At 42.1% G+C, this 11,015-nt stretch overlaps 1 protein-coding gene across 1 annotated transcript in view; it reads left to right on the top strand.

Annotated features, from left to right (window-relative positions):
• The window catches only part of dlp (glypican dally-like), a 186,074-nt gene that overhangs the window by 165,761 nt on the left and 9,298 nt on the right, over positions 1–11,015 (top strand). The window contains exons 2-3 of the mRNA XM_017903344.1: positions 4,135–4,305; positions 9,845–9,987. Of these exons, the coding sequence (XP_017758833.1) occupies positions 4,135–4,305; positions 9,845–9,987 (314 nt within the window). The remainder of the gene's footprint in view (positions 1–4,134; positions 4,306–9,844; positions 9,988–11,015) is intronic.

Below are 11,015 nucleotides of genomic sequence, written 5' to 3'. Positions count from 1 at the left end.
TTATGTCAAAATCAGTAGAAAGAGGAGAAGAAGAAAGGAACGTGTATCGAGGAAAGGGATGAAAGACGAACTATGAAACAGTGTGTATAGTCACTGAATAGACTAAGAAATTGAAGGAAAACACGTCGTATTCGTTTCCAATACTATAATCGATACAAGTAATAAGAAAAATTCGTCAAAATTGCATACTTTATGTCAAAATCAGTAGAAAGAGGAGAAGAAGAAAGAAACGTGTATCGAGGAAAGGGATGAAAGGCGAGCTATGAAACAGTGTGCATAGTCACTGAATAGACTGAGAAATTGAAGGAAAACACGTGGTACTCATTTTCAATACTACTATCGATACAAGTAATAAGAAAAATTCGTCAAAATTGCATACTTTATGTCAAAATCAGTAGAAAGAGGAGAAGAAAAAAGGAACGTGTATCGAGGAAAGGGATGAAAGGCGAGCTATGAAACAGTGTGCATAGTCACTGAATAGACTGAGAAATTGAAGGAAAGCACGTGGTACTCATTTTTAATACTACTATCGATGCAATTAATGAGAAAAATTCGTCAAAATTGCATGCTTTATGTAAAAATCAGTAGAAAGAGGGGAAGAAAGAAGAAACGTGTATCGAGGAAAGGGATGAAAGGCGAGCTATGAAACAGTGTGCATAGTCACTGAATAGACTGAGAAATTGAAGGAAAACACGTGGTATTCATTTCCAATACTACTATCGATGCAATTAATGAGAAAAATTCGTCAAAATTGCATGCTTTATGTAAAAATCAGTAGAAAGAGGGGAAGAAGAAAGGAACGTGTATCGAGGAAAGGGATGAAAGGCGAGCTATGAAACACTGTTCATAGTCGCAGGATAGACTGAGAAATTGGAGGAAAACTCGTGGTATTCGTTTCTCCGTTATTTTTGTTGAGGCTGGTCGTGAGCAAGCCAGGAACGACTCTTTTATATCCACGCTGGCGTAATCGTAACGGATTACTTTGCTCGTTAACTGTTCGCGTCGCGCGGCTGAAACGAGCGGAAAAGCGCGGCCACGGCGACCGATCCGCCGGAAATGAATCGGGATTACTTTTACAGCGCGTTTGAAAGTTGGAAGCAGAGCAGACAGAGCGCGGGGCGCAGGGCGAGAAGGAGCAGGACAAAATGGCGGAGAGACGGAGGGTGAAGTTCGACGCGGAGTTCCGAGTGGTTGGAAATTAGCTTACTTAGACGGCAGACTGGAAATATTGGCAGATAAGCGATATAGCTGGCGTCCGACCGATAAGAGAACAGCGTAGGGTTGCCCTGTTCTACAACCCTCGATGGAAACGCGGCTTATTGTCACGCTGCGCGATAGGGGGTGGATGCTGCTCGATGCCGGTGTCGTTGCATGGTTTATTGCGACGTTTCGAGGAACGGGTGTGTTTCGGGGCTTTGGAAAATTGTTACGGAGTGGCAATGGGATGGACAGCGATGTGACATTACTGGTGCATCTGCATGTAGCGATTATTTAATCGTTACTCGTGCCGTGATACCATGAAAATGATATTTAGCGACGAGGATGTCGAAATTAAAAATCTAACTTGAGATATATGTAAATGTTACATACGGAAATTAAGTATACCTCGTGTGAGTCGAATAGGTTTTATAATACCATGGAATATATAATTTATAATAATATATACAGGGTAGACCATGTAACGCGACCACCGTTGATTATTTTTAATTATTTATTTTTGGAGAAACGATACAGAAATTATTTTATAGCAAATGTTAGGGTACATGGATTATTTAGTCGTTATTACTGCTGTGATACCCTGAAAATGATATTTAACCATGAGGATGTCGAAATTAAAAATCTGATTTAAAAAATATGTAAATGTTACATTCTGAAGTTAGGTGTACCTCGTGCGAGTTAAATAGGTCTTATAATATCATGGAATATATAATTTATAATAATATATACAGGGTGGACCATGTAACGCGACCACCGTTGATTATTTTTAATTATTTATTTTTGGAGAAACGATATAGAAATTATTTTATAGCAAATGTTAGGATACATGTATTATTTAGTCATTATTATTGCTGTGATATCCTAAAAATATTTAGCGACGAGAATGTCGAAATTAAAAATCTAACTTGAAAAATATGTAAGTGTTACATACGGAAGTTAGGTGAGTGGAATGGGTTTTATAATGCTATACAATATATAATTTATAATAATATATACAGGTCAACTACCGTGATTATTTTCAATTATTTATTTTTAGACAAACTACAAAATTATTTTATAGCAAATATTAGGATACATGAATTAATTAGTCGTTATTATTGCTGTGATAGCCTGAAAATGATATTTAACCAGGAGGATGTCGAAATTAAAAATCTAACTTGAGAAATATGTAAATTTTATGTGCGAAAGTTAGGTATACCTCGTCTGAGTCGAATGGGTCTTATAATACCATGGAATATATAATTTATAATAATATATACAGGGTGGACCATGTAACAGGTCCACTGTGATTATTTTCAATTATTTACTTTTGGAGAAACGATACAAAATTATTTTGTAGCAAATGTTAGGATGCATGACAGTCTAGGGTTGAGAGTTATACAGGGGTGTAATGATTGTCAATAAATTTCCAATTGTGAACAGAGTTTTGATCACTTTACTTTTAATCTGTACACGTGTTACACTTTTCAATATTGGACACAGAGTGAGTCCAATAAATTTCTTGACACGCATAACTCTTAATCCTAGGAAAAATATCACGATTATGCTAATGAGCAATGATACCCTGATCCTTGATAAATTTACTGTATTAATAAATACATAAAAAATAAACTAAGTTAAACTAAACTAAAATAAGTTGTGCTAGAAGGAGGCACGAAGTTGGAAGGAAGTCGAATTTTGAAGAGGAATTTTGATATACTGGGTGATTGAAAAATTGGTACCTAATAGTTGTTAGCCAGAGTATTTCCTTGGATTACTATAAATTCGTGGTAATTTAACATAAGAATGCAAACATAGAAATAAGAAAGCAAATATAGTTTTACATTCGGGATAAAATAGAAATAAAAATTGCATTCGGAAGAATTGTATTCGGAAAACTCGATTCCCGTTCAGCATTGTGTTTACTGCTGTGGTACGCGATTCTCAAAATCGAATCGCGTTTGCTTCGACAAAAGTTTCCCTTTGCTCGTGACTATTTCTTCTTCAAACACACTCCGGATGATCGAGACGCCTTAATCTTCGACTGCTTCTCCATTTCTGATCGATCTCCGAGTTCCACGAATCGCATACCCCCTGCAGTCGTCGAACTTTGAATATTTTCCACAGAAAATTCATCTTTTATGTAAACTAGAAAAGTATAATTCAATTAATATCGTGAATTTTTACCCTCGAAATTAAAGCAGCGAATAATAGACGTTGTCAACAAATTTTTAAAAGAGATTTGCTTCATTTTCAATTCGCTCTTCGAATTTTTGTATTACAGAAATTACCTACTCTAATTATTTGCTTCGATATAACAGTCTGTTTTGCATACGTTACCACGGAAGATCCCGTTAATGCGGAATTATTTTTGGTGCACGCGTATTTGTAATTAGTATAATCGCGAGTGATTGCAAAATGGCGAAGGAGAATAATTAGGTTTATTAATTACATTTATTCCTGGCAAATTGTAAATGATTATTTCCAATCGCGTACATCCCTGATCAATTTCAAAGCGGACAAATATTAATCTGGATTATTAATTGCAGCCACCGTGCTGACAATAACAAGACATCCTACAGAGATATTTCCAATTACAAAAGAGCACCCTTATTCGTGAAATAAAAGCCGTGCCCAAAAATCAAACAGGACGCGTTATTAAAAGAATAAACCCCAACGATAAAGGGAAACGAGGGGTCAGGAAAAAGGAGCATAAAATTCCCTGGAATCTCTAATTTAAATACTTCGTAATAAAATAAATAAACAGTTCCATTGTCCAACTCTTGAACCAACTACCCAACCAACCGCGACCCTTGCTATATCTATGCCGGTGAAGACGTCCGAATAACAGACCTCCACTGCGGACTTCTGCGGTAAAGAACGAGCGCCGTGCACCCGGCCAGTGGTTTTAATCTCGTTTTCCGTTCGTTTTTCCAGCAAAGGAGCTGAAAGTATGCGGCAGCGTGAGAAGCGGCGGCGAGGTGTGCTGCTCCGCGGACATGGAGGTGAGACTGCAGGCGAGGGCACGTGACAAACATGAGAAAGCCACCAAAGAAACTCTTCAGCGGCTGCACCAGGTCCTGTCTACGAGAGGGACCAGGTTCCACTGTGAGTACCTACCTTCGTTTCACGATTTTAATCACTTCACCGCCGACTCTCCCGCCTCCTCTCTGCGCTCAGGGTGTCTGTACGTGCAGGCTGCACTCGAGGACGTTCACACTGACAAAACGGACGGTGGCTGCCTCTGAGAGGCAGTCGGTGGCGGCTTCGTTTGATCAGGCTACCTTTAAACTCGTACGTTGCACGTTCGCGCGAGCCAGACGACGTTTTTTCTCCTGTAAGATCGGGAAATTCCAGCTTCGAGGTTTCTTCGGCTTCTTTCGCCGCTTCTTTGGGCTCCTTTCAGGGCGGTAGACGGGCGCGAGCAGAGTGATATACTTGGTTAAATTCGGGGACTCGAGGTAATTTCTTCTTCTATATCGGAGGTTGTTAAGTTTCTCCTTCAGGGAGTTTGGAGAAGAAGTAATTAGGTAGAACACGGCAGTGATTCTTGGGGTTCTTTTTCATATGGAGAGAGTAACCTAGGCTAAGCAGGGATCGATGAACTCGGGATGATCGAGGTCGGTAAAATGACGTTGGCTGGAAGAGAGAAAAAGAAATTCTACGCGTCGACTGATGGTGGAGAAAATCGAACGTCCCTCGTCAATTATACCAGTTCTTAGTCACAAAAGGACTTTTCAGAACGGTTTAATCGGCCGCACGTCCTCGGCGCAGGACGAATGGCGTGGATGAGGACGTGAATGAGGCTCCGAGGCGCAATATGCGGCTCGAAATGAGATTTCTGGGCTAATGGCTGCCAACTGGACGTTGACGTGATCCTTGCACAACTTTCTTTCTCTTTTTCACCTCCGAGCAAGACTGCGTAGAAGGAACACACGCGCGAGAAAGCAGTCCTTGAACGTTTAATATAATCTTAATAAAATTTCAATAAGTGTCAAGACAGAATCAAATTCTGGCTATGAACTAAGTAGGCCGCGAAGGATAGAGATATTTGGCAAACAGTGGATAAGAAATGCACAAAGAGCTTCTCATAAATTAATTCGGCAAAAGATGGTGGCTGAGAAAAATTGGAAGTGATAGGTGATCAATTTCTGGGCTAATGGCTGTCAACTGGTCGTTGACGTGATCCTTGCACAATTTTCTTTCTCTTTTTCACCTCTGAGCAAGACTACGTAGAAAGAACACACGTGCGAGAAAGCAGCCCTTGAACGTTTAATATAATCTTAATAAAATTTCAATAAAATTCGTCGAATAGGTGTCAAGACAGAACCAAATTCTGACTATGAACTAATTAGACCGCGAAGGATAGAGATATTTGGCAAACAATGGATAAGAAATGCGCAAGGAGCTTGTCAGAAATTAATTTAGCAAATATGGCGTCTGAGAAAAATCGGAAGTGATAGACGATCAAAGTTTGAAGCGATTACTATGTTCGACAGAGCGCAGGGAAGATTACGCGTGCTCGGGGTGGAATCAGAAAATGTAGCGACTCGTTCAGGCTGGCGGAACGGTAATTTTGTTAATCTTTTAATCCCTGCCCCCGTTTTCCAGCCACGTAAATCCTCGTTTGATGTCGCGGCAGCCGTTCCTCGAACTCGTTACCTTGCAACTTTTCTGCACGCGCTCTCTCCCCGATTTATGACGGGGTTGCTTCGAAAATTGCAGATCTCCAGCGTCGATGCTCAAAATTTATAAATTACGTTACTCTCTGACCTCTAGGATTTTTCGATCCTTTCGAAAAAATTGCTCCGAGATTTTTCCCGTGTCCCAAAACAAAAGAAGCTAGACCCCCACCCTAAAATATATAAAATCCTGAGACCCGAGATCCCAGATTCAACGACTCCCTAGACCACCGTCTTCGCAACCTTGATACCCCGAACGCAATACCGAGAAAAGCGGAAGAATTTCTTCAAGGAAACTTCCGGATCAACCCATCCACTGTCCACCTACTCATCGAACGTTGCCCCAACCCCGTACACGCCCACTCGTTTCACCCTGTTCGAAGACCAAGCGAGACAAAGGTACAAGAAGTACCCAACATGGCGCAAAGTGTTGCCGTTTCCCCTGCGAATCGGAAGCAGTGCATCGAGTCTACTCGGGCGATGGTGGCGGAAATTAGACGGCGCCACGTGGAAAACCTCAGAGGCGCCTAACGATTCTCATTAACGAAATTACGTGGCGGCGCGCGAGCTCGCGTCACCATGGCCCCGACCACCTCTTGCTCTTCGAGCTTCAATCTTTCCCATGCCCTTTCCATCCGACCACGGCTTCTCTGACGGTCGTCGTGCTTCCCTTTGAGGCGCCACTACACCTAGCCGCATCTAGCTACGTACCCACTTTACCTGCCACTCGCCGCGGTAGAAGTGCGCTGACAGAGAGACCAACGGAGGGAGAGGAGTGCGACAGGGAGAAAGAGTGCAGGGACTGCGGCGCAAGGGAGGGAACTAGTGTGAAACCAGGGGTTGGATATGATAGCAGGAAGACTTGGAAATTTTGTATAGACAGATCGATTTTTCTTCTCCGGTCTTGGAGAGTCCCTCCTCCGAGACTGCTGGAGAAAGCTGCAAATCGTTGCTGAAGTAGAGCTTGAGCTGGTAAATACGAATTCTGTTCTTCTCACATTCCTTTCAATACCTATTTCACGTTCTATCTCAACTAGCTCGGAATACTATTCTTAGTTTAATTGCAGTTTTATTCAACCTTCATCTCGCGATGCTCGTAAAGTGATTGTTAAAATTCCAAGGAAAGAGACCTGTCTCACCCAAAGACAGTGTTTAAAGATCACTGCTTTAATCGATAATGTTGTAATCAACAGTGTCCCAACCTAGGGTGGGACTAAACTAGCCTACTCTAGGAATAGAGCTAGCTCAGCGAGTTCAGCTCGATATTAGACCTGGAAGGATTAATATTCCAAGAAGTTGACAGATTTGGATTTGAATTAACTTGTTTGCTCGTTGGACGATTCCTTTTCCACCCTCGTTGGAGGAACTGAACGATTTCGAAGCCTGACCCCTTGGTTTGGTGACTTTTTAATCGAAAATCGAAATACTCCCATAAATGTAGGCGAAATGGGGACTTTGCTACAGGAACAGAGGGAATTAGTCGCGAATTAAAAGGTTGAGGAAGTTCCTAGCCAATCGTCGCGGTGCTAGGTGCTTCCTGCTCCCTTATTAGACCTCGAAGTATTAATATTCCAAGAAATTCACAGATTTGGATTTGAATTGGCTTGTTTACTCGTTGGACGATTCCCTTTCCACCCTCGTTGGAGGAACTGAACGATTTCGAAGCCTGACCCCTTGGTTTGGTGACTTTTAAATCGAAAATCGAAATACTCGCATAAGTGGAGGCGACACGGGGACTTTGGTACAGGAACAGGGGGAATTAGTCGCGAACATGGGAGCGTGTCGCGAATTAAAAGCCCGACGAAGTTCCTAGCCAGTCGTCGCGGCGCTAAGTGCTTCCTTCCCCTTTCACGCGGCGCGGAGCCCGAAGCTTTTTGCCGAGGCGTCGTCGTCGTCGTCGACGTCGCCGACGATTCGTTACACAGGGGCTAACCTACCTGTTCACTCTCTCCCTTCTCTCTCTCCCTCTCTCTTCCACCGGATCCCGGCATCGTTAAAAGGAATTTTAATCACATTCTTCGCGACTGAAGTGACGATAAGAACGGGTTCAGACCTGTGACGGGGTTCGTGAGGTTACGCGCGTGGAGGGTGGCACGGTCTCTCTTTGTCGGGCTGGCCGGTGTTCCGGGAACGGCCGACGCCATTGTTGCTCGCCAGCTCTGCCACTTTCTCCTCCTTTCCCGAAAGCTTTCGCTTTCTTCGTGCAATTTTTCGTTAGAATAGCCGATCTCTTCCGTCGATAATGGCTACTCGATGGTTTAACTCGAGAGACTTGGGTAAGAGTCGAAGACGAATCGAAGGATAAAACTTATGGCTTTCCCGAGTGTGATACCGTCTCGACGATTAATCGTTTTGTCCTTAACTCTTATCTCGAGTACTGTGGTTCTTATGGCGTTTCAATTATAGTCGAAAAGAAAGCGACCAATTCATGGGCCTTAGCTTTCCTCTATATTCTGCCAAAACTTTGCTATTACCAAGTAATAGGCCAGGTACGTCCCAATATAATAATAAGGGTTAAATTCCTCCATGTAATTATTTTAGTTCATCTAATTTAAGATATATGTTGGAGTCCTAGGACAGCAGGTCCCAAGTTAAGTAGAGGACTGCGTATATCCTTATTGCCAGTGTCCCTTGATTCGTACAGACTTATTATCACCTAGTCACCACTTGGGTAAACCTTAACAAGGACCAATAAATCACCCATGAGACGATAGGCATAAGGACCCAAATTATTTAAACATCCACCACCACAGAAAGACGTCAAAGCTATCACACATCCCCAATATTATTCACAACCAATAGGAAGACACACACCAACCAATCAGTAAACGTACGAAACTTATAAAACCACCGAGACAACAGTCACGAGAGAGTTCTCCTAAAAATCCCAAGAAGACAAGTCAGCATCACGACCAGACCATCTGATAGACCCACAATAATCAACTCAGCGCGAGAGACAGTCACACATCAGAACTCTTTAGTTCACCCCTAACCAGGCTAGCTCTATTAACACTAAACCTACTACGACTTAAATGACTATTTCGAAACATTCGTTTTAAAACTCCGCATTCGGTGCTATCGTTCTGGTCCTCTGACAGCGTGATTTGGTTTTTAGTATACGTGTAATCAATTTTTCAATAGTTCCTCTTATTCCATTCTTTGAAGATTTTTCTTCCTCCCTTTTGTCCATCTACCGGTCAATTTGACTGGCCGTGATAGATTTAATGTTAATTTAAAGTAGGATGCATCCCAGCAACATTGTCACATCCGTGTAAACGGGCCTTACAACCCCGTGAAACTGCCACCGTGCGAGTTGCAGTGTTCGAGACGCAACAATCCCTTTCTTGCCGAGACACCGAGAGAGGGGTAACTCTACCACGAATTTGGTATTCGTTTTGAAATTCTTCCTAAAACTTTCCTCGTATAGAGTGCAAGAGATAAACGAGTGGCAGGAATCGTTGTCAAAGTTCAGACCGGTGACACTAAGCAAACTCGGTTAACGCGTTAGCCTAGCTAAGAGGAAGCAGTTAATTAACGCTTGCAAATCAGACAGCAAGTTACACGTTAACGTTGAACAAGAGGCAAACATTGTTAACGCGTGATCAGTCTGGCAAGTAGAAATCGAGGCTGCGATTGATTTGCAAATCTCGAGTTCCCGAGCCATCCTCGTCTCCAGCCATCGACTCGACTCGTTGCTGCTGCAATTACGAATTATTCGTGGTACGACAACGAGATCGTGGAATACGGAGAAGCCGCGCAATTAAGGAAATTACGCTGGCTCCTTTCGCCAGATCAATTAATCAGCATTCGCATAAATAATTTATACGTCGATCGGGAGAGCGACTGCTTTGTCGAAGCTTCTTTCAGTCCCGTCTTTTATATTCGCGAATTATTCCAGACTCGAGCAGCTTTGATTATTACGCAGGAAAATTGTTTGAAAATTTGCTTCTTCTCTCTTTTCGCAGCGTTCTTCAAGGACCTTCTTGCTACCAGCAAGAAAGTCTTCCACGACATGTACAAGAGGACTTATGGAACCCTGTATGAGCAGAACTCGTACGTCTTCACGGACCTGTTCAAGGAACTGGAGAACTACTATTCCAAGGGAACGGTGAGTCCCATTTATTTCTCCTGTAGCCACCATCATTCTCATCTTCGCCGCTAGATGGATCCCGACTTCGAGGAGGTTCGAGGACTTTCTCGCAAGTCTTTGGAAAACCTCCGCTTCCTATGCATGTAGGATTGCAATGAGTATGAGCTTGAGAGTGTTTGAACTTAGAACAAAGGTGACCACGCGCAAGAGGATCGAATAGCTTCACGCTGGTGTCACGGGACTAGTTCGCAACGACGAAAAATAAGAATGACTATGCCTCTATACGAGATACTATCCGTAAAATAGGTATACCGCAAGAGACGTGACACGTATTTAGAATTTGAGAAGAACTGACTTTATTTAGGTTTTGGGGTATATATATATTCTTGCTATCTTATGCTAGGTGCTTTCGAAGAGGTTGTATCGTGGAGTTTGGAGGTTTGGTCATGGGGTGGTAATTCGTATTAGCTGTCGTCACAGGGTTGCTTCTTGGAATTTGGAACTGTAGTCATCTGCTGATTCATGTTGGGGTTTGGAGTCTTCCTTACTTATCTTTCCTTACTATATATATATATATAAATAGATGCAAGATAAATAGACTCATCTTTAAAGCATATTAGCCCTTTGGACTCGTTGTAGATTTCTTCGTTGTGAAGATGCAATTCGAAGCTCTTCTTAGATTTTTATTAGCTCACTGATACTACTTATGCTAAAATTAAAAAAAGGAAATCGTGAACTTGCGTGAAAAACGAACGAATAGAATAATTTTATTTCGATGTTCTTAATATAATTATCATCATCCTTTATTTAAGTTATAACATTAAAACAAACGGTGACTGAGAGTCACCTCTCGAGTGCAAAGTGTTTACTTCAGATTCCCATTCCTTATCCGACTCACTGCTTTGTATTTCCAATCCTAGGTCTTCAATTGCGTCTTCTATTATTCGAGTGTAAGAATTTTGCGGATATCTTGCACCTATGTTAACGTTACCGAATTTGGAGGTAGTAGTTTTGGTAGTGTCATAGAAGAGTGGGTGTTACTAGTG

The sequence above is a fragment of the Eufriesea mexicana genome, unplaced genomic scaffold (genome assembly GCF_001483705.2).
Source record: "Eufriesea mexicana isolate 0111107269 unplaced genomic scaffold, ASM148370v2 scaffold2143, whole genome shotgun sequence".
Taxonomy (NCBI): Eukaryota; Metazoa; Arthropoda; class Insecta; order Hymenoptera; family Apidae; genus Eufriesea; species Eufriesea mexicana.
The sequence above is the reverse complement of the archived record's forward strand: the minus strand, read 5'-3'. Positions and strand labels throughout refer to the sequence as shown.